At 40.1% G+C, this 24,102-nt stretch overlaps 1 protein-coding gene across 12 annotated transcripts in view; it reads left to right on the top strand.

The window, feature by feature from the left end:
- The window catches only part of ZC3H14 (zinc finger CCCH-type containing 14), a 50,847-nt gene that overhangs the window by 22,405 nt on the left and 4,340 nt on the right, over nucleotides 1-24,102 (top strand). For 4 of the 12 annotated variants that reach the window (XM_047736578.1, XM_047736573.1, XM_047736572.1 and 1 more), the window contains 3 exons: nucleotides 14,838-14,912; nucleotides 19,526-19,685; nucleotides 20,438-20,670. The exons of 2 other annotated variants lie outside the window; for them this stretch is intronic. In XM_047736578.1, the coding sequence (XP_047592534.1) occupies nucleotides 14,838-14,912; nucleotides 19,526-19,685; nucleotides 20,438-20,670 (468 nt within the window). Of the gene's footprint in view, nucleotides 1-9,806; nucleotides 10,460-14,837; nucleotides 14,913-19,525; nucleotides 19,686-20,437; nucleotides 20,671-24,102 lie in introns of those variants that run through there. 6 more of the 12 variants (XM_047736583.1, XM_047736580.1, XM_047736579.1 and 3 more) reach the window with 3 other exon arrangements.

The raw sequence follows: 24,102 nt of genomic DNA, 5'->3' as shown, positions 1-24,102 counted from the left end.
CTTCTGGCTTACATTATGTTTCCAGTTTTCATTTTTATTATTTTTTAAATGCATAAATTGGGCACTATTATTATTTTACCCACCCAGTTGGTGTTTATTTTGATTTTACCTACATGTTTATCAGTTTTTGTTCTCACACCTTGAATGTTACTTGAGGATCATCATCTTCAATGTTTTGAAGTATTTTTGAAGTCTATTCTTTGGCAGTTGCTTTAAGAATAGGTCTGTTGCTCTAAATTTGCCAAGAGGCCATTTATCTGTGTTTTTTCCCTCCTTGTTCTTGTGCAGTAATTTTGCTGGATGACAACAGTTCTTTGTTCTCAGCACCTTGTATGTATTATGCCATTGTCTTCTGGCTTCCATTATTGTTGAGTGGACTTCTGTCATTCTAATTGTCTGTCGTTCCTTTGTAGGTGATCTGTCCTTTCTCTGGCTGCTTTCAAGATCTTCTCTTTGTCTTTGATGTTCTGCAGTTTCACTACGATGTATCTAGGCATGGATTTCCTTTGGTTTTCCTATTTTATATATGTTGTATAAAAAACATTTAAATAAAATATTTTACATATGAAATATATGTTTACCATAGAAAAATTGGAAAAACAAATCTTTGTAATGCTTGTTGATAGATTAGAAACTCATCAAATAGTGTAGGAAATTTAAAAATAAAAAGCATCATTCTTTGCTTCATTCTTCTCTATATTGGTTCTTCCCAAATGGCTGCCACTTTTAAATGCTTGTGTTTATGTCTTTAATTTTCTCCATATCCCATAATATGCTTTAGAACTCTGTTTTTTCATTCACTAACAGTAGGTAGTATTTCTTGTTTTTTTTTTGCTATGGTGTATCAGGATTTAACTCACACTTTCCTCTGCTTTTCAAGCTCATATATTAAGTCACTATTTTTGGTTCATTTACTTATTTTTGTCATTTTTTTTTAAGATTTTATTTATTTGACAGACAGAGATCACAAGTAGGCAGAGAGGCAGGCAGAGAGAGGGGAGGAAGCAGGCTCCCCGCAGAGTAGAGAGCCCGATGTGGGGCTCGATCCCAGGACCCTGAGATCATGACCCGAGCCAAAGGCAGAGGCTTTAACCCACTGAGCCACCCAGGTGCCCCTGCTTTTGTCATTTTATTTTATTTTATTTTTTTAAAAGATTTTATTTATTTATTTGTCAGAGAGAGTGAGCACAGGCAGGCAGAGTGGCAGGCAGAGGCAGAGAGAGAAGCAGGCTCCCTGCTGAGCAAGGAGCACGATGTGGGACTCGATCCCAGAATGCTGGGATCGCGACCCCAGCCGAAGGCAGCTGCTTAACCAACTGAGCCACCCAGGCATCCCTATTTTTGTCATTTTAAATAATACATCTAAATATTTACTTTTTGTATGATTACTCTAATTCAGTATGCTTTGTTTTTTTTTGTTTTTCTTTAGTTTTTAGATTTTATTTATTTATTTTAGGAGAGAAAATGCAAGCAGAGGGAGAGAGAGGGACAAGCAGCCTCTGTGCTGAGCTCGGAGTCCAACATAAGGACTCAATCATGACCCTGAGATTATGACCCAAGGTGAAATTAAGAGTTGGATGCTCAGCTGAGCCACCCAGATGCCCCTATTTTAGTCTACTTTGATTTCCAAACGATAAGGATATTTATGTCCCTTTTTAAACTCCTTTTATTTTTTTACGATTTTATTTATTTATTTGATAGCACAAGTAGGCAGAGAGGCAGGCGGGGGTGGGGTGGGGATTAGGCTCTCTGCTGAGCAGAGATCCTGATTTGGGGCTCAATCCCAGGACCCTGAGATCATAACCCGAGCCGAAGGTAGAGGCTTAACCCACTGAGCCACCCAGGCACCCCCCTTTTTAAACTCTTAATACATCTTTTCTTACCACACCTTCTAAATTCTGTACTTTTTTGGGGGGTGTGCAGAGAGAGGAAGAGAGAGAATCTTAAGCAGGTTCCACACCCAGCATAGTGGGGCTCTGTCTCATGACCCTGAGATGGTAGCCTGAGCCAAAATCAAGAGTCAGATGCTTAACCAGCTGAGCCACCCAGGCGCTCTAAACTCTGTACTTTTATATTGCCAAAGATGATCAAGTACACCTTTTGTTTTGTTTTCCTTGTTAAGACTACTATGCTTTGTAAGTTGACTCTAAAAGTTGAGAACCAGGGGGTGGGGGGTTGGGTGAGCCTGGTGGTGGGTATTATGGAGGGCACATATTGCATGGAGCACTGGGTGTGGTGCATAAACAATGAATTCTGGAACACTGAAAAGAAAAGATAACAAAAAAGTAAAAGTTGAGACCAATGAACAGCATATTTACATTATTAGGACTAAATAAATAGGGGTGCCTCGGTGGCTAGTCGATTAAGCATCAGACTCTCAATTTACACTCAGGGCGTGATCTCAGGGTCATGAGGTCAAGCCCCGCATCAGGCTCCATACTAGGCAGGAAGCCTGCTTAAGATTTTCTCTTCATCTCCCTTTGCCTGTCACCCTGCTCAAATGTGAGCATGCATTCTCACTCTCTCTAAATAAATAAATGAAAATCTTCTTTTAAAAAAACCTAATTCATTAGAGGGCCAGATTTACATTTTTGTCTATAGCTGTTTGCTAGGGATTCCTTAGATAAGTTTAATTTTTCTGCTCTTGAACAATTTTTTTGTTTTCCTTAAGTTCTTTCCCCTACCCCCCCCCCCTTTTTGTATTGTATTGCCTACCTTCATTATGGTCTAAAAATTTGTCATTTTATACTATTAAGTCTTTGAGTTCCACTTTTTTCTTAGGTACCTTCATCCTAGAGCGTCTGTCCTCTTGCTCATCTCACTGGTTGCTCTCTAGATCTGCTTCAAGACTGTCATTCCAGGACTTAACTCCTCCCCTGAGTTTGCTCTGCATTTTCTGGATCCCACTGTCTTCTCGGTATATTCTCATTTTGTTATCACATCATGAAGAAACTTAAAAAGTATGGGAGGTAAATTCTTCTGAGTACTTAGAAATCTAAAGATATCCTTTTACTTAATTGATACTTTGGATAGGTACAAAATTGTAAGTTGAATTTTTCTCAAAACTTTGAAGACATGGCTTCGTTATCTTGAAGCTTCTAATGTTTATGCTGAGGAATTGATTGCCCATGTGATTCTTTTTTTTTTTTTTTTTAAAGATTTTATTTATTTATTTGACAGAGAGAGATCACAAGCAGGCAGAGAGGCAGGCAGAGAGAGAGGAGGAAGCAGGCTCCCTGCTGAGCAGAGAGCCCGATGTGGGGCTCGATCCCAGGACCCTGAGATCATGACCTGAGCCGAAGGCAGCGGCTTAACCCACTGAGCCACCCAGGCGCCCCAGCCCATGTGATTCTTATTCCATTATAGAATATGAGGGATTTATTTTTCTGGAGGGTTTTAGGATTTTCTGTGTGTTCTTGATGTTTGAAGTTTACTGTGGTAAACATAGATGCTATTTAGTCACTTTTGGACTAAATAGTTTGTGTACTTTTTAAATTTGAAAATTCATGCTCTTAGTGTGGGATATTCTCTTTAAATTATTTCTTTAAAAATTTTTTCTCTTTTGGAAATTGGATAAAATTCCTGCTTTTATTTTCTCCTCAATTTTGTCTGATCTTATTCTACTTTGGCATATTTTATTGATTTATCTTTAGTCTCCCCCCACCCCCGTTTTTGTTTTTGGTTTCCTTTTTTAAACGAATTTAAGTTTTTAAAATTATATTTTTAAAATGTCTGAAAGGTCTTTCTTGGTCTGTTTATGTATCTTGTTTTGTGGATATAATATTTCAAATTTGTCAAAAGAATATAATTACAGGGGCGCCTGGGTGGCTCAGTGGTTTAAGCTGCTGCCTTCGGCTCAGGTCATGATCTCAGGGTCCTGGGATCGAGTCCCACATCGGGCTCTCTGCTCAGCAGGGAGCCTGCTTCCCTCCATCTCTCTGCCTGCCTCTCTGTCTACTTGTGATCTCTCTCTGTCAAATAAATAAATAAAATCTTTAAAAAAAAAAAAGAATATAATTACAGGATTTTTTTTTCTTTTTAAAGAATTATATTTTGTGTCCTAATTGATGGTTTTCCAGAGTCAGTTTTTGTTTTTTATTTTTTTGTTTTTCCCTTTATTTGCAGGCTCTTTTCAAAAATGTTTCTAAATGTGTGAGTTCCTCATTTAAGAAAAGTCAGTAAAGAGGCTTAAACTTACCTAGAATTGTGTGGGCCAAGCTTTGCTGTGGGCATGTTTTGTTTTAAATAAAGCAGACAAGGACCTGCAGGTGGCCTTGAAATTAAAGAGGAGTTTCCTGGAGGTTCTTACACTCCCAGTAGCTATCTAGATTCTCCCCAGATAATTATCTGAGTTCCTTTTTCTTAAAACATTTGAAAAAAATTTCTTTAAAGTAGGCTCCATGCCCAAAATGGGCCTTGAACTCTTGACCCTGAGAGCAGGAGTCTTACACTCTACTGAGTCAGGCAGCCACCCCAAAACATTTGAATTTTTAGAAAACGTGTGGCCGTCTCATTTGCAAACCCTTGTTTTCTGTTGAACATTCTTTGTAGTCTTCTTTGCTCCTCACTTCTCACAGTCTTGGATGCCCCTCTTTGTTCATTTCATCCAGGTTAAGTATCTCCACATTGTCAATTCCCAAGTGTGTATCTCCAGCCAGGGCTTTGCATCTGAATTCCTAATTCTCATCCAGCTGCTTATTCTACATTTTTTTTGGATATGTAATAAATTAAACTTGTCTAAAACCTAACTACTAACAATTTTTTCTTCCAGTCTGTTTTTCCTACAGTCTTCCTCATTTTAGTTAATGGCACAGCACCACTTTTCCAGTTGATCAGGCCAGAAACCTAATGCTGTTCTTTCTTTGAAACTTAAGGCCATTCTTCCTTGCCTCTGTCTTTGCTTTCCTCTTTTTCTCTCTGCTTTTACCTTCCTTCTTCCCTCCACCTTTAGCAAATCCTGTCTGCTGCTACCTTCAGAGTATATTTAAATTCACTGTTCCTTATCACCTCTCCCTCTACCATCCTAGGTTAAGCCATCATCCATGACTTACCTGGATTATTGGAATAGTGTCCTTACTGGTCTGTCTGTTTTCAAACTTGTCCTCCTACAGTTTGTTCCACACAGTAGGAAGTGATCCTTTTTTTTTTTTTTTTTTTTTTTTTAATAAACATATAATGTATTATTAGCCCCAGGGGTAAAAGGTCTGTGAATCACCAGGTTTATACACTTCACAGCACTCACCATAGCACATACCCTCCCCAGTGCCCATAACCCCACCACCCTATCCCTACTCCTCTCTCCCCTCCCCCCGCAACCCTCAGTTTGTTTTCTGAGATTAAGAGTCTCTTAGGTTTTGTCTCCCTCCTGATCCCATCTTGTTTCATTTATTCTTTCCTACTCCCCAAACCCCCCACGTTGTATCTCCACTTCCTCATATCAGGGAGATCATATGATAGTTGTCTTTCTCCGATTGGCAAGTGATCCTTTTAAACGGTAAGTGAGATCATGCTGCTCCCCTTCTCAGAACCCACTGGTGGCTCCCCATTACACTCCAACTAAAAGTAAGATTCTTCCCTGATCTTGTCACCTATTAACCTTTTCCTTCCCTCCACTTGCTTCTCCTTGATATCCCCCAGACATACTTGATGTGTTTCTCTTTCAGAGCATTCAAAGAAGAGCATGTCTGAGATGTTTTCACCCTTTCCCTAGAATATTTTTTTCCATATGTCCACATAACTCACTCAAAAGTTGTCTTTGTGAAGCCTTCCCTAGCCCCCTACTCCTTTATCCACTCTTCTAAATCTTTATTTTTGCCACAGCACTCCTTATGTAATATGTATTTTATGTTTTCATAGTTTAGATATTTTTATCCCCTCAGATCATCAATACAAAACATGTTCTGTTTTTACATACATTTTGGGTTTTGTTTGTTTGTTTTTGAGCTCCCGTCTCCTTCCCCTCCCCACCAGAGTACAAGTTCTCTGACCAGGGATTTCTGTGTTATTCATTGCTGTGATTGAGTGGCCAAAACAGTGCCTGACATATAGTAGGAGCTCACTGAATCCTTTTGTCTTTTTTTTTTTTTTTTAAGATTTTATTTATTTATTTGAGACCTAGCACAAGCGGAGAGCAGAAGCAGAAGGAGAGGGAGAAGCAGACTCCCCACTGAGCAGGGAGGCCGATGTGGGGCTGGATCCCAGGAATCTGGGATCATGACCTGAGCTGAAGGCAGATACTTCACCAACTGAGGCATCCTTACATCCCTACCAGGCATCCCTAAATCCTTTTGTCTTAATGAATGTGTCAGTCGGCCTTGCATCTATCTCACTTGCAACTTTCCCAGCATCTCATTTTGGCTTTTCTGCTCTGCCTCACAGGCAGTATTTGTCCATATATTTTCTGTTTTCTAGAGGTTGTTGAAAACTCATCTGTGATCCCCTTCCTAATTCACACCTCTAAATCAGTGATCTGCTTTTTCTGATGATACAATTTTTTGTGTACTGGAATCATTTTTTGCTACTATACTCTGTATGTATTTGACTTAAATATGTCTACGCTATTAGTGGTATGTAAGAATGTGTAAAAATAGGACTCTAAGGATAGAGATTAAAATATTTGGTTATTTGGCTATTTTCTTCCTGCACCTTAGTGGGTAATGTTAGAAACCCAGTTTGGAGTCGCTGTTGTATGTATTAGGAGATTATAATTTTAAGTTCTTTACTTCATTTTCATGGGCTCTGCAGAGGGAGAAGGTGTATATGCATATGCTCAGTGTGTCCTGCTGGACTGGAAGCTTTTTGTGAAGGAGTCTTAATAAAGAGAGGAGTTTTTGTATTCAGAAAAATGAAAATCTCCCTTTTGTTCTGTCCATTGCCTACCTCGGAGATAAGCACTTCACTTAAAACAGTTTGGTGTAGGGGCACTGGGTGGCTCAGTTGGTTAAGCGTCTGCCTTTAGCTCAGGTCATGATCCCAGGGCCCTGGGATCAGTCTCTGCATCAGGCTCTCTGCTTGGCGGGGAGCCTGCTTCTCCTCTCCCTTTCTATCAAATAAATAAATAAAATCTTTAAAAAGACCAGTTTGGTGTGTGTCCTTGGCATTTTTTTTATACGTATGTACATGTATGTCCATTCTCTGTAAAGTACAATTATATGTATATTTATATGCACCTACCATATATGTACATATAAAATAGCATCACATGAATTTCTCTGTGACATGTTTTATTTCACTTAATATGTAATGGAGAAAAGTATAATGGCGTGATTATTAGTATGGACTGAGGGAGTCAGACTGCTTCAGTGTTATTAATCCAGGCTATGCCACTTACTGAGTGACCTTAACCTTTTTGTACTTTCCTTAAAATACGTAATTGTCCTCTGCTGATAGATATTTACATTGGAATCCATGAAGGGATCTTTTTTTGCATTCTAAGGTTGGGCTGAGTACAGATGGTGATGACCGAAACCTCAAATGAGTTTTTTTGTAGCCACGTTGTTACTCATCTGCTTTTAAGACTCCATTCCTGCTTTTCTCTTTGATGTGTTGTTTGCTGCCCTCTAGTGAACCAGCTGGTTTTCAGGTGGCATTTGGCTGAGAATGTGCTGCTCCTTCTCATGGTTTATGTTATAGATGTCATGTCTGCCAGCTAGGGTTCTTTATTCTATATGAATCCAAAGCCTTGTAAATTTTGAAAATGATTTTTTTCCAAAGATCTTAAACAATGAGATTAAATTTACAGATACAGTGGAGAAATGAATAAAGATTCTTTTGTAAATTTCAGCAGTTTTTCTTTTTCCTGTTACTGTAAACATCTATTTAACTGGGAAACCAAAGGCTACACTTCATTATAAGAATTATTTATTAGGGCTGTTGGGAGTCATGTCCACCATCTTACATGCTTACACTTTGCAGCTTATTTGTAGCTTGGCTAGTAAAACAAAGTAAAAATGACCTTTCTTTAATTAAAGCTGTGGAAAGAGACCTCTCATGAAAGTTCATGAATCGGAAGACTTTAATATTGTTAAGATGGTGCTCCTCGGGGCGGCTGGGTGGCTCAGTGGGTTAAGCCTCTGCCTTCAGCTCAGGTCATGATCCTGGGATCCTGGGATCGAGCCCTGCATTGGGCTCTCTGCTCAGCGGCGGGGGGCTACTTCCCCTTCCCCCTCTGCCTGCTTCTCTGCATACTTGTGATCTCTCTCTCTCTCAAACAAAGTATTTAAAAAGATAAAAAAGATGGTGATCCTCTCCAAAGTGATTTATGAGTTCAACTCAGTCTATGTTGAAATCCTGCTGGGGCTTTCGCAGAAATTGGCAAAGTGATCCTAAGATACATATAGAAATGAAAAGGACCTGGAATAGCCAAAACCACTGAAAAAGAAAGTTAGAGGACTTAAATTTTCTAACTGCAAAACTTCCTACAGAGCTATAATTGAATGGCACTAGCATAAGGATATACAGACAGATCTGTAAAATCAAATTGAGCATCTGGAAATAAACCAACATGTTTATCATAAGTTGTTTGTTTGTTTGTTTGTTTTTAAGATTTTACTTATTTATTTGACAGTGAGAGACACAGCAAGAGAGAGAACACAAGCAGGGAGAGTGGGAGAGGGAAAAGTAAGGCTTCCCACAGAGCAAGGAGCCTGATGCAGGGCTCAGTCCCAGGACCCTGGGATCATGACCCGAGCCAAAGGCAGACGCTTAACGACTGAGCCACGAGGTGCCCTGATTAAGTTGGTTTTCAATAAGGTTGCCAAGACAGTTCAGTGGGGAATAGATTGGCTTTTCAGCAAATAGCATTGGACAACTGAATATCCACATGCAGAGAATGAAATTGGACCCTCACTTTATGTAAACTAACTAAAAAATGGATCAAAGGCTAACATGTAAGAGCTAATTTCATAAAACTCTTAGGGAAGAAATAGGTGTAAACCTAAATGAGCTTGGATTAGGCAATGGTTTCTCAGATTATGACACCAAAAGCACAAGCAACCAAAGAAAAAGATAAATTAGGGGTTCCTGGGTGGCTCAGTCTTTGGGTGTCTTCCTTCGGCTCAGGTCATGATCCTGGGATCCTGGGATGTGGGATTGAACCACATCCCACAGTGGGAAGCCCGCTTCTCCCTTTCCCACTCCCTCTACTTGTATTCCCTCTCTTGCTCTCTCTCTGTCAAGTAAATAAAAATTTTAAAAAATTAAAAAAAATAAAGATAAATAGGACATTAAATTAAAAATTTGGTGTTTCAGAGTATACTCTAAAAATTAAAAGATAACTCTCACTGTGGAGAAAATCACTTACCTAATATTAGTCTATCACTGAATCAAGGCCAAGTCCTCATTTATCTGTAAATTCCTACCATACCATATCCATGCAGCAGTATTGCATTATTTCCATGTATTTTAAAAGAGATTTGTCTGTGATTGTGGGTCCAGTTATCCCCCTACCCTTCCCCTAAAAAGGAAGTGCTAAATACTGCTGTATACTATTTTCAAGGGTAAATGAAACTCAGGGTACTAGATAAAACAATTTAAAAATAATTGAAGCCTGAAAATTATGGTTTAATAGATGAAGGGACAAAATTCACATCATTAAATTTCACATCATATCCAGGTATAAGGTACTTAATGTCATTATATTAATTTTTACTTCAGATCTTCAGTGCTTCTTGTCATGTGAGGTAAATAATAGAAAATTCTTTGTGTCCACTTGTCTGCTTTCAGCCAATCAGAAGCCAGAATTATTTCTTATGCAATAATAGGGTTTATTGTTTGGAGAGGAGCATTAAGTAGGACTTAAAGGATATAGGGGGCTTCATATTAATTAAGGCTTCTTAGTTGTAACAAAGAGAACATTGGTCTGGTTTGTTTAGCATTTTCAAATTTAGTTTGAGTTCTGACTCCAGAAATGTACAATCCTATCTTTTTAGTTGTAGGTTTTAAAATGTTACTAACTCTTAATACTTTTTAAATTTGAAGCCTTAATCACTGTTTTTATTTTTGATGAAACAATTTAATGGGCTGTGAAGGAAAAGTTAAGAAATATTAAGAGGGAGAGAGAATTTTATGAAAATGTCTTCAAGGTTTCCATCACCATCTTTACCGATTTTCTTCTCACCTGGGCCAATTGACTTAGGTTCTGTAACAAGTTCTTCTTGTTCACTGAATGAGCTAGACAATATTTCCCATCTTTTAAGGAAAATATCAACTGATATCAATGAAATTAAGGGAATGAAAGCTGCAATTTTGACAGTGGAAGCAAATCTTTTTGATCTAAATGTTAGAGTGTCACAGAATGAAGCAAAAATTTCATCTTTGGAGGTTAAAATGAATGAATGTTCAACATCAACATCTGAGTGCAATAAACAGTTCGAAGATCTTCAAGAGGAAGTAGATTTTGAATCACAGTCAAGGACTACTGACGTAAAAATAATTGGCTTCCTTAGAAACATTGAGAAAGGTAAATGTTTAGTATTTGATATCTTCTAGGTAGCTCACCCTTGGATCTGTGTCTTTTTATGTGACTTGATTAGTTCACATATGGAGGCAGCGAGTCACAAAACTTGAATTTCTGATGTATAATGACAAATTTGGAGTCCACATGATTAACTTAGAAGCCTAGAAGTTACCATAATTCTCTTTAGTGGATCTCTTTAAAATTATGTTTTAAAGGGAGAGGTGAACAAAGAGGAGCAAAACTTGAAATGGGAGAGAATGGTCCTCTTTCATGTATCTGTTTTCATGAAATTATTTTTAAAATGTGTAATTCTTTCATTATTCATTGTATTAAAGAGACCTATTGTAATATTAGAACTGAAAGAGTTTCTTCTAGTAACCCTAATATGTGTTAGTTTTCCAAGCTGTCTTACAGGAGTACAACCTGATCAAATGACTCCTGCATTTCAGATCAGTTCATTGGGATTTACTTTGTTTTTACCATGATAATTTTGCAAGGAGTTAACCTTTTTTGACATACCATTTAAAAGTAATGTATTTTATTTTTTTTATCTTTTTATTTTTTTAAAGATTTTATTTTTTTTGACGGAGAGAGAGATCACAAGTAGGCAGAGAGGCAGGCAGAGAGAGAAAGAGGGGGAAGCAGGCTCCCCGCCGAGCAGAGAGCCCGATGCAGAGCTTGATCCCAGGACCCTGGGATCATGACCTGAGCCGAAGGCAGAGGCTTTAACCCACTGAACCACCCAGGCACCCCAATATAACATTTTAAAATAATTGATAGAATTTTGAATTGAGCATTTAAAATTGAAAACCCCAGGTACCTTGGTTGGCTCAGTTGGTTAAGCTTGTGACTCTAGATTTGGGGGTCATATGTTTGAGCCCCACATTGTGTGTAGCGATTACTTAAAATTTTTAAAATAAAGTTGAAAGCCCCCCCCCTTTTTTTTTTTTTTTTTAGATTTTATTTATTTGTCAGAGAGAGAGGGAGAGAGAGCGAGCACAGGCAGACAGAATGGCAGGCAGAGGCAGAGGGAGAAGCAGGCTCCCCGCTGAGCAAGGAGCCCGATGTGGGACTCGATCCCAGGACGCTAGGATCATGACCTGAGCTGAAGGCAGCTGCTTAACCAACTGAGCCACCCAGGCGTCCCGAAAAACCCCTTTTAATGAAACATGGCATTTGATTGCCAGCTAATGTACTGAGTGAGCAAAGGCTGTTCTCATGAAACTACTAGTAGTAAGTACATTAAAAATTAATATTCTGGCATCCTACTAATATTTCAGTATTTGGAACCCTATCAGTCACATCCCTTTCTACACTGTACCGTACCACTTTTGTTTTACTTTTTAAGATTTTAAAAAAAAATATTTATTTTGGAGAGCAAGATAGCAGGAGAGGGACAGAGAGAATCCCAAGCAGACTCTGCACTGAGTGCAAAGCCTGATTTGGGGCTTGATCCCATGACCCCGAGATAATGACTGAGCTGAAACCAAGAGTTGGAGATTTAACCGACTGCGCTGAGGTGCCCCTACTTTTTTTAAAGTTTACTCTAAACTGAAGTGTAGGTGACAGTATTATATTAGTTTCAGGTGTGTATAGTTATCCGACATTTATATACACATTATGAAGTTCTCACACTAAGTATAGTTAACCATCTGTTACCATACAAAGTAATTATTTTTAAAGATTTTATTTATTTATTTGACAGAGAGATAGCAAGAGGGAACATAAGCAGGGGAGTGGGAAAGGGAGAAGCAGGCCTCTTTGTGAGCAGGGACCCTGATACGGGACTTGGTCCTAGGACTCTGGGATCATGGACTGAGCCACCCAGGCGCTCCCCCCATATGAAGTTATTAAACTATTTTACTATATTCCCCATGCTGTACTTTACATCTCTGACTATAACCAGAAGTTTGTTCCTCTTAGTTCTCTTAATTTATTTGCTCCTCTCCACTGCAACCACTAGTTCTATGTATTTATGAGTCTGTTTCTGTCTTGTGTTCATTTTTATTCTTTTTTAGATTCCACATATCAGTAGAAATAGCATGGTACTTGTTTTTCTCTTTCTTCATGGTAGCATAGCACAGGGAAGCAGGCTCCCTGCCGAGCAGAGAGCCCGATGCGGGACTCGATCCCAGGACCCTGAGATCATGACCTGAGCCAAAGGCAGCGGCCCAACCCACTGAGCCACCCAGGTGCCCCAATATGCACGTTTTAATAGTATTATTTTTTCCAGTCCATGAGCATGTTGTATCTTTCCATTTATTTGTGTCCTCTCCAGTTTCTTCTATCTCCCAGTTTTCAGAGTACAGGTCTTTCCCCTTCTTGGTTAAATGTATTTCTAGGTATTTTATTCTTTTTGGTGCAGCTGTCAGTAGGATTGTTTTCTTAATTTCTGTTTCTGCTACTTTGTTATTAGTGTATTTCTATACACAACATATTTCTATATTTTAATTTTGTGTCCTGCAACTTGACTGAATTAATTTCTTCTGATAGTTTTTTGGTGGAGTCTTTAGGGGTTTTGCGTATATATGTCATCTGTGGGGGGTTTTGTTGTTGTTGTTTTGGTTTTTTCTGTTTCTTAATTTCCTTTCCAATTTGGATGCCTTTTATTTTTTGTCTGATTGCTGTGGCTGGGACTTCCAGTACTATATTGAATAAAGGTGGTGAGAATGAACATCCTTGGCTTGTTCCTGATCTTATGATGTTATGAGTATGATGTTAGCTGTGGTTTTATTATATGTGTCTTTTATTATGTTGAGGTATGTTCCCTCTAAACCTGCTTTATTGAGAGTTTAAATGGGTGTTGAATTTTGTCAAATGCTCTTTCTTCCTGTATCGAGAGAATCCTGATTCTTTTCTTTTTACAAAGATTTTATTTATGTATTTATTTATTTATTTGACAGACGCAGAGAGAGAGGGAACACAAGCAGAGGCAGTGGGAGAGGGAGAAGCAGGAAGCCCAGTGCGGGCTCCGTCCCGGGACCCTGAAATCACGACCTGAGCTGAAGGCAGACGCTTAACAACTGAGCCACCAAGAATCGCAATTCTTACTTAGCTTTTTATTTTGTTAATTTGGTGTGCCATGTTGATTGATTTGCGGAGATTGAATCATCATTGTATCCCTGGAATAAATGCTACTTGATCATGGTGAATGATTATTTTAATGCACTGTTGATAAGACTTAATTTTGGTTTTGATAACTTTTTTTAAATCTGCAAGTGAGGGGTGCTTGGGTGGCTCAGTCCGTTAAGCATCTGTCTTCAGCTCAGGTCATGATCCCAGGGCCCTGGGATTAAGTCCCACATCAGGCTCCCTGCTTGCGGGGAGTCTCCTCCCTCTCCCTTTGCCCCTTCTTCCTGCTTATGTTCTCTCTCTTGCCTCCCCCACCCCCCAGTAAAATCTTAAATAAATAAATCTGCAAGTGAGTACCTAATATCTCCTAAGCACTGTGGAGGAGGGGAGGTTTGGAGAAGTGTGACATCCTCCCAGCCTTCATATTGAAGATAGAGAAGATCAGTTCTGTGTCACTGCTTTGTTTTAATTTGCAGTGTAACTGAGGAAGTTACGGACTTTTTAAAGACATCATAAATACTCTAGCGAATATCTTTTTTTACAGGAGATTCAGATGATTTTCTTTTTAAGATTTTACTTATTTATTTGACAGTGAGTGAGAGAACACAGGGGGAGAAGCAGACTCCCCGCTGAGCAGGGAGCCCAATGTAGGGCTTGATCCTAGAACGCTGGGATCATGACCTAAGCCAAAGGCAGATGCATAACTGACTCAACCACCCAGATGATTGTTTTCATGCTCATGTAGGACCTAGACTCCAGACCTTTTAAATGTCATACTTATTTATTTATTATTTTCTTTGTCTATCTAAGCTTAGATAGACTAAGCTTTATCTTTCGGGAATTCTATGATCAGATAACTCTGCTGTGTTTCGCTTTGCAATTCTAGGGTTGGGGATGAGTTGTAATGGTGCGCAGCCAGATGGTGAAGGGAGAGTTTTCTCATTTTGATATTGCACTTGGCTGTCACCCGTCAATTATGGCTCAAGCTCTGGGTCCACGCAGCACCACCTCCTGGATTTTCCAGCCTTTTACCTTTATTCCCAGGCTTTACCTCCAGTCCAGGAATACTAGCTTCCGGATAAAGGGAGAACTAGGAATGCCCTGCATTGCAGTTTTTGTTTTAACTCGGAGTATAGGTTTTTCTCTTACAGACCTTTGGTCTATAAGTATTATTAAATTGCATTGTTGAAGCTAATAAATTATTTTTAAGTTAAAAACCCATAAAGATTATTTCAGGCTTCATATTCGGGAAACACACATGCTGGGATTGTTTTTAAGTTTAGTAAAGTTGTAAAATCTGTTATTCTAGGAACTCAACAGAGGCAGTTGTTATCCCGACTGCAAATTGACCCAGTAATGGCAGAAACTCTACAGATCAGTCAAGGTTGGTAAAAATCTTAAATTTTCATTGTAATCTAGCATTTTTCAGTTGCTGTTTCCATTTCTTACACTTCATTTAATGTATCTTGTATATCTTAGATCCTGCCCTAAGATGCTATATTTAGATTGTGAAAATATTTTAGGGCCAGGAAACAAGATCTGCATTTTCTTCATGTTTTATGGTGTTTGTATTTTTCGTCTCATTCCAAAACTTCCTTGCTTTGGTGCCGTTTCACCTGAGTCTCTGGAATCTTCTGGCTGTCACTCCCCTGCTTTAGGGACAACTCAAATCCCTACCCTCTCTCCTTTCTACCCTACCTTTTCAGTGTTTTGCCCTGCTTTCCTGCCCTGTTGTCTGTTCAGCCTTATCCTCACTTATTTCACTTTAGAATCTCCTTACCAGAGCCACACCAAGAACTTGTTATTCTTAGAGCCCCCGTAGCTTAATTTTTTACCTGCCCCCACCCACCCACCTTGCCCAGCCTAGACGTATATGCCAGGGGCTACTTCAGGACAGGGGGTGATTGCCTTATTTATCTCTGAATTCTCCCCATTCTCTAGTGCCCAGCCTCTGCCAGATGCATGTACAGTCCCCAGTAAATGTCCGCTGCCTACATGAAGGGAGCCGTTGGATACCTGCAATCTTAAATTCGGAAACCTTCTTTTTTTCTGTTTCCCCTATACCTACCCGTTGTTGGAATTTCTGGTGCCTTGACCCCTCCCTGTGGCTCTTCTGCTCCTTTGGTCAGGCCTCCAGAGTCAGTAGGTATAACCCTTTACCCCACCTAGCTCTGACTCAGAAAGAGGAACTTGTCCTCTCTCAGGGTTACCTTCCACCCAGACACCAGATCCTTCCCAGTTGATGAATACTGGAGTAGCCCCACACTCCTGTAGTTTTAGTCTTTGCCTCTCTCCTGGCTTCTCCTTTCTTCTGTCAAAGTGTTAGATACTCTCCATCCTTGATTTTGCCCTGTCATCTCTCCACATTCCATTCTGCTTCCCACATTAGGGTATTTCAAAATGTTTGGCAGCTAAGCTCAGTGTATATTGTATCCATTTCATTGGGACTTGCACATTCATTTTTTGTTTCTTTAGCTTTTCTTTTTTTCCATGGTGCATGTACAGTTTGAAGCATCTAGTTCTATGAGGCTTACGAGGGACTGCATTCTTGGCTTACCTCTTGTGATGGTTTTTATTTGTGAGAGCCTTCTTGTTTCTGCATATTCCTTTTATTTTTCACATACTGACTTTGTTTCATATGTTTGCAACGCTCTGTTATTTCTCTGAGGATATTAAAAGATATTTTTGCGTATTTTTTCCCTTCCCTTCTTAGTCTTATTTTCTCCAAGTTGTTTGTTTCAATTGCTATCTTTTGTGATAGGTTTTCCTCAGGTGTCTGAGGATCCTTGATTGTCTTATATTTATGAGTGGGAAAGCTGATTGGCATTCTGGGTTCATTAGTCTGGGTGATGGGCTTTTGACTTCACATTTGAATATAGATTCTACTGTGGAAAGTTATTTTTCTTGTCTAATACAGGGGCACCCAGAGGTTACTGTCTTTAGGCTTTTCCTCTTGGAGTGGTTCGTTTCTCCAAAGAAAGATCTTTCAAAGTAGTGGATTGGCTGCCAGTGTTCTGGGAGCTAGGTGAGGACAAGGGGCTGGGGGAGGCACTTCAACTTCAGTTACCATGTGATGTTTGCTTAAGAGCCCCTCCCTGTTTTCAAAATGGTACTTCTTTCTGTGGCTGGCATTCCTTGTTCCAAAGACTCTCTGTTTTGACCTTTTCCGGAGTTTTAAGCTCCACTCTTCTCCAAGGGAGAAAATAGTCAAAGGGTTATCAGGAAATCGAAATGCTTTTAAAAATTTTAATAATATACATTTAGCTTGTTTTGTTGTAGCACTATTCTGTCAAAGACCATGATGCTTCATTTGTAGGCCTCTCCAACATTGACCAATGGGAAAGCATGTCTCCAGTTATTCCAAAAAACTTGAATATAGATAGGTTGGGGAATGGGTGTGATAGGGATCAGAAATGAAGAAAACAGATTCTGAGTTTAAGAAGACATAATTGCTTCTGGAATGGACACTTGAACACACCTGTTTTGGCCTTGACTTCCCCCTTTTGCCAAGGTCCCCTGTGCTGCCGGTTACCCAGCCTTTGGAGAATCTTCGGATCCACATTGGATTACTTCATTATTGGCTTAAGACTCGGCTTTTGAAGATCTTAGTTTTTCACTTTCAAAATCTGATGTCTCCTCTTAAACAGTTATTTTCTTTGTGAGTTTATCTTCCAATAAATTAACCCTTTGTTGACATTTTAGTGAGGTTTTAGGAGGAAACCAAATGTATGGGTTCAGCCTGTGGTCTGTACCCGGAAGATGTCAGTAATCTCACATCTGTCTGCTTCTCTTTGACCCAGGTGATAACGTAAATCTTGTAGAGGTGACTAGTGGCTTATGTGGAATGAAAGCTGTTTTCAGTGCCCACTTTGCTAAACTTTATAGCATATGACATGTCGTTCCCGTGTTTTCTTAAGTCTTTGTTTGGTTTCCAGGACTTCATGATCTCTCTTCTGTAATTCCATGTCATTCTCCTGTATCACCTCCTCTCCTCCTCTATTAACGCTTAAAATGATCATTTTATCCTGTGTCCTACCCTTAGCATTATTTTCATCTCTTTTATATTCTCCCAAGATACAAACTGGTAGAACTGCTTTGCCTCAAAAAGGGCTGGATGGTAAGAAGGAGGGCAGCATCCTTGGACTAAATTGTCGAGTCTACCTTTGCTAGCTGGGACCCCTCTGAGAGTCACTGAAGAACAGCGAGTTGCATGTTGGTCAGAGGAGGGAAGTATCCTTTTCAGGTGCCTCGTGAGACGGGCAGCGCTATATATGTGCTTTGATGGAACACTCCTTTTACCTTCAGTACTTCTCTTATTTCTCTCTCCTCTTATTTCCACTTCTAAACATCTGAGATCCCCACAAAGACTTCAGACTAAATAAATCTAAAATTGAAATTTATCCTGCCCCCTTTTAAATCTGCTCTTTCTCCTGTCCTCTGTTTCCTGTGTCCACTTTCTCTTCTACCACTCTCCTCCATCTGCGTCTTTATGCTCTCCGGCCCTCACAGGGGATGGCAGCTCAGCCTCGTTTCTGGGATGGGACTTAGACATGCAGCTGCTGTGAGGTGCCAGTGCTGCTGAGGTGTGTACAGTGTGTCTTCTCTCCCTTGTGTGTGGGTTCCAAGAGGACAGAGTTGAGAATCTTAATTTGGAGTCTCACTGTCTCTTCTGGGCAACTGCCTGCTAATTGAGTTCTCGGACTACAGTCCATTCTTAATTCTACCTGTTCTTCTAAAAACCAGCTTGATCCTATCATTTCTCTCCTTAGAAACCTCTCATGATTCTTAAACACTTCTAGATCAGAATCCAAAGCCATTGACACATACAAGATCCTTTATGCCTCAGCCTTCCCTGCTACTCACCCCACCCCACCCACAGCCCTCAGCCACACTGCATTTCTCAGCCAGTCTTAGATTCCTTGTGTCTCATGAAAGCCTTTGCCTTTTTCCATGCGGTTTTCTTTGCCTGCAACGCTCTGTTTATTGTCTGGCTCCTCGCTCCCCGCTCTGGTTATTCCTGCTCATTTCCTTTAACATCTCCTTCAAATGTCCATCGTCTGTAGCCTTTGTCTTGATTCCTCAGCTGGAGTGGTTTCCTGTATTCTTGCCAAAACCTTGTACTTACTCTTTTAGGATTAGCTTTTAGGGTGTGCTGTTTTGAAATTGTTTGCACACCTACCTTTCTACTTTTTTCTTCTTTGTACCCAGCTCAGTGTTCAGTTCTCAGGTTTTGGATTTGTTCAGTTGAATGAACATGAATGGACATCCTGTGGATTTTCATCTCTTATTTACCTATTAACCTTAAGAGAAGTGCAACTCATTAACTTGTCAATTGATGGCATATCGATAGGTCATCTGTCTCCAGTCTGGGCTCTTGGCATATTTTATGAAATAGGGTTAAGAAGCATATTATAGATGGCATGAACTGTGGTTATTTGCCCTGAAGGTCATTGTTTGCCTTGCTGCATTTTTAAAAAATGCCCATTCATCTTAATTCCTTTCCAGTACAGTCTTCTCGGTACAACCAGGTAGAAATTATGCCTGATGAGTTGTTTTCATCAGAACGTGTTCTCTCTCAGTGGTACTGTGCAAAATGAACAAAAGAAAATTTTTAGAAAAAATTTTAAGCAGCCTCGGTATCATGGTTTGAGGGAATATGAGAGGTTTTGTTTATAATTTTAGAAGATACTGTTGTACATAGAGTAAGTTTATATTGTTCATATCCCATTAGATGTCTCACATAAAAATCGTTCTGTACTGTAGGCAGGGAGTATTGATTAGAAGGCTTATGTAATGGGCTGTTATGAGGAAAGGAATACTTCTTGAAAAGGTGTTTGGCACAGAATTGCAGCGCTATTCCTGGGTAGAACTGTTGTGATTTTTCCTTTGAAAATATTACAAAGTATATAAAAGGTTGACGTTCTTCTCACGTGTGTGATGTTGGGAATGCAAGGTGTATTCAGAAGTAAACATTTATGGCCAATTTTTTTGGCTCAGATTACTATGACATGGAATCCATGGTCCATGCAGACACAAGATCATTTATTCTGAAGAAGCCAAAGCTGTCTGAGGAAATAGTAGTGGCACCAAACCAAGAGTCGGGGATGAAGACTGCAGATACCCTTCGGGTACTTTCAGGACACCTTATGCAGACACGGTAGATGGTTTCTTTTTCTTGTGTAGCTTTTTTGTGTTGATTAGATAGTGCAGGTTAACCATTCGTTCCCAGCTTCCCTCCTCCCCATCCTTGCCCCCAGTGTAGAGTGCTTTTATTGGGTCATTTGTTAGGCCATGAATAAATAGTAAGCCAATTCAGTTTTCAGAAATCCAGTTCCTCTTTCTTGTTCAGAAATCTGTTAACTTGCAAAGAAGTCCATGTATGATTTAGCTCTGTAAATAAGATTCTTTCCTTTAAGCACATTCAGGAAATGAAATTTAAAAGTCACGTGATCAAATCAGGAAATCTCTTCATAGAGAATTAGCAGATTGGGTTGGGGTGATTCCTCCCTTAGAAGATGGACTAAATATTCTATGAAGGAACAGATGTACCGATAATAAAATCATTGTAAATACAGAACTGCTGGCCATGTGATCTGAGCATAGATGCTGATTTTCCAGTTTATTTCCATGTGACCCTATGGAGATCCAGGTGGAGGGGAGATTGTCCTTAGTGCAGCCTGGAGGGTCGCTGGCGATGCCGCCACAGCAACTGGCCATCGCCATGGTGTGTTGGCAGGAGCCAAGCCGGCCATACCTGGAAGGCCTACCGAGTTTGTGTGTTTGGTTTTTTCCTACTGAAGAGACCACCACCAAGTAAGGGAGCGATAGTTCTGCTGAAGAGCACTGTAGGAGGCTCAGCGTTTTGTGTTTGTTTCCCTAATTCTATGGTATTTTCTATCTGTCTGGCAGAGATCTTGTACAACCAGATAAACCTGCAAGTCCCAAGTTTATAGTGACGCTGGATGGTGTCCCCAGCCCCCCAGGATACATGTCAGATCAAGAGGAGGACATGTGCTTTGAAGGAGTGAAACCTGTAAACCAAACTGCAGCCTCAAACAAGGGACTCAGAGGTCTCCTCCACCCACAGCACTTGCACTTGACGGGCAGGCAGCTCGATGACCCAGATGGTAGCTTTCCAAATGGTGTGTTGAGAGCTCAGATTTTCCCTTTCCAGGGTGCTGTCATTGTGCAGGGAATCTGGGCCCGGTCTCTCTACCTGGGGTGAATTCTGGGTAGAGGCCTTGCTCTTATAATTCAGTAGCGGCCTTTTTTCTTCTCTCAGACAAAATGAGTTCATGTGAGACTGTGGTGCGTGTGTTCTGTATGGGCTCCCGGCTCCCGTGCTATGGTCGGCTTCAGCCCTGAGAGCCAAAGTACTCGGAACCGTGCTTATGAAAGGCTCAGCCATCGTCCTTCATACCTTGCTTCCTTTTTCCCTTTAGAAAGTATACTTGTTACTTTCCTTTTGTTGTAACAGTAATAGTCTCTTATAATTGGCAGAAAAATGAATTTGCATTTTGATTCTGTTTATACCTCTTTGAAATTCCCTTAAAAGGAGTTTCTCACCTAATCTATCGAGATACTGCTTGGAAGTTTAGCAAAGCCTTGTGTTTAAATTAAGTAATAGTATTTAGTAGGAACGAGATGAACTCCTCAGATCACAGCCTGCTTTTAGGCAGATGGATCGTTACCACTGGCTGTTCTCTCCCCAGACCTACGGTCAGGTGCACATACTGCTGGACCTTTTCATTTGTGACAAGAGAATGGTAGTCACGTTCCTTGTACCTTGTAAAATGTTGAAAAACACCTTCATTGGGAGGGGAGACAATTACTAAAACTTAAAAAAAAATAGTATCAAAAGAAAAAACAGTAATGCGTTTCGGTATTTTTCCAAGTCAGTCTTGGCAGAGACATGAAGATGCAGTCAATACCTTTTTCAGTTCCTAAAAATATAATAGCCTTTAGAGGGAGATCGTGAGTGAGTGAGGAGATACTGCTGTTGAGCTGAATACTTTTTAGGCTGAGTTAATAATGTAATGTCCTAGTTTTTTTTGTTGTTTTGTTTTTAAGATGTTATTTATTTATTTATTTGACAGATCACAAGTAGGAAGAGAGGCAGGCGGGGGTGGGGGGAAGCAGGCTCCCCGCTGAGCAGAGAGCCCGATGCGGGGCTCGATCCCAGGACCCTGTGATCATGACCTGAGCCGAAGGCAGAGGCTTAACCCACTGAGCCACCCAGGTGCCCCTAATGTCCTAGTTTTGGTTGGTGGAGGGAATTGAAAGTCTGACCCTATAAAAAGGAAGAAAAAATTTTAAATGGTAACCGAGGTGGTTAAGAATTACCATAGTTATGCAGTACAGATTTCTGACCCTGTGTATTTTGTCTCACATGAGAGAAGAAGTTAGGGTCTTACTTTGTTTAAATGTAGATGTCCATATTAGGCTTTATTGGTGTATATGTCCTTGGAGTGCCCCCAGTAAATAACACATTAGACTACTTGTCTTGGTTTCACAAGTGCCTTAGCCCTTCTGGAGGCCAGGCGGATGAGCGGGGAGCCTCCTGTGCCAGTGCTTTGATCTGGGACTCTCAGCGTTTAGCTGCTGCTCAAGAATGAAGCTTTGTAGTGGTTAGAATGTAAGCGAGGCCCAAGAGACTGAATAACAGTGAAATAACAGCGCAGGTTTATAGCTTGGAATAAAAAGTGAATTTGCCTCATCTTAAACAGGAAAAGTTTTAATGGCTTATGAGGTTATAATGTTGGGGGAAAACCAGAATCAAGACCTCTGTATATATGACCTAACATTTCCATTAGGAAGATAATGTTTCCTTATGAAGTATTTAACTTCTTTAATACTGCCCATGAGTATCTAACTACTTCATTTTCCAGCCAATCTGCCCTTGGGTATTCTGTTAACTTCTTTCATTTGGCGTGGGTTTCCATGTGTATATCATAGTCTAAAGTATGTTCTTTAGGAGGAGGGTAAGACAGATTTCCTGCAGGCAGGATATTAGAAAGACTTAAAACTGGAGAAGACTGCATGCAAGGATTTTATTGGAGACTAAGGATGCCTTTATATCCTGGAGCTATTTACTATTTTAAAAGTAGCACAGAAAACTATATATTAGACATAGTTGTGTTCTTTTTTTTTTTTTTTTTTTTTAAATTTCAAGATTTTATTTATTTGAGAGAGAGAGCATGAGCAGAGGGGAGGGGCAGAGGCAGAAGCAGACTCCCCACTAAGCAGGGAGCCTGATGCAGGGCTTGATCCCCGGACCCTGGGATCATGACATGAGCCAAAGGCAGACACTTAACTGACTGAGCCACCCAGGCGCCCCTGGCATAGTTTTATAGTAGCCCTTTGATGGTCCTCCTGTCTGGGCTCCAGGCCTGCATTTGTGTGCCTTGTTCTCCTATGATGAAGACTGAGGTTGGGTCACTAGATCAGTAAGTTCTCAGAATATCAGCTGCTGCCCTGTTATGTTTTGATTGGTTGCCTACTTTGTATTTTTGTTTCCATTTAATCATAAAACTCTAAGGAAGACATTATTTTCTTTTTGCTTTGATAAGGAAACTGAAGTTGAGGTACTAGGTGAGACTTGTCCAAAGTCTCTAGCTCAGCTAAGTTACAGAGCCAAATTTGAACTGCCTGATCTCAGGCAAGAGGACTAGAGCAATGTGGTTGAAGTGATATTTGCTTTTGTCATTAGGAATGTGAATCCTAATTTTTAACACCCATGATGCTTGTTTTTTTTTCTTTTTCTTTCTTTTTTTTTCTTTTTAAGCTGGGATGTCTTGGTCCAGAAGTTGGCGGGTCATTATCGCCTTTGGGTGTGAATTTATTTGGCTTTTTTACATTTTTAAATGGGCATTAGTTGCCCGGATTTAAACTTTGTATGTCATATAAAATGGTTTTTTGCTTTCTCTGAATCAGGAAACAATCTGGCAACATGGGGCCCACTTTCCCACACCCTAGTAATTGACATTGTCATTGGACATGACCTCGCGAGGGAGTAGCAGGCAGTGAGCCCTATGGATGATGCATACACTTGCTCTCCTGGTTGCTTTATCGCCTTTATTTCCCCTCACCAAGGCTGTCGGTCACCAATCATCTCACACCCAGCCAGGCTCACTGATGGGTGATCTGGTGGGTCGCTGTAGGTAATGGCCCATTGTAACCCATTGTAAGCAAAACCTTTTCCTCATATTGATGTGAGTTTACCATCTGGACTTAACAACAAACTGTGTATACCTCAGTGAGTGCGAACACTTCTGTGTATGTATCACTTAAAATGTCTGAACGTATTTGTTCACATTCTTTTTTTGTTTGTTTTGGTTTTTTTAAGTTCGATTTATTTGAGAGAGTATGCGGAGGGGGAGGGGCAGATGAAGAGGGAGAAATAATCCTCAAGCCAACTCCCTGCTAGGCTTGGTTCCAGGACCCCAAGATCATGACCTGAGCCAAAGTTGGATGCTTAACTGACTGAGCCACCCAGGTGCCCTGGTTCATTTTGTTTTTCACCTTGTGTTTGCAGTTTTCATTTCATTTTATTGGTTCCCTATGGACATTCTTTC

This window comes from Lutra lutra, chromosome 7 (assembly GCF_902655055.1).
Source record: "Lutra lutra chromosome 7, mLutLut1.2, whole genome shotgun sequence".
NCBI classification, from domain to species: domain Eukaryota; kingdom Metazoa; phylum Chordata; class Mammalia; order Carnivora; family Mustelidae; genus Lutra; species Lutra lutra.
This window is presented reverse-complemented; position numbering and strand designations above follow the sequence as displayed.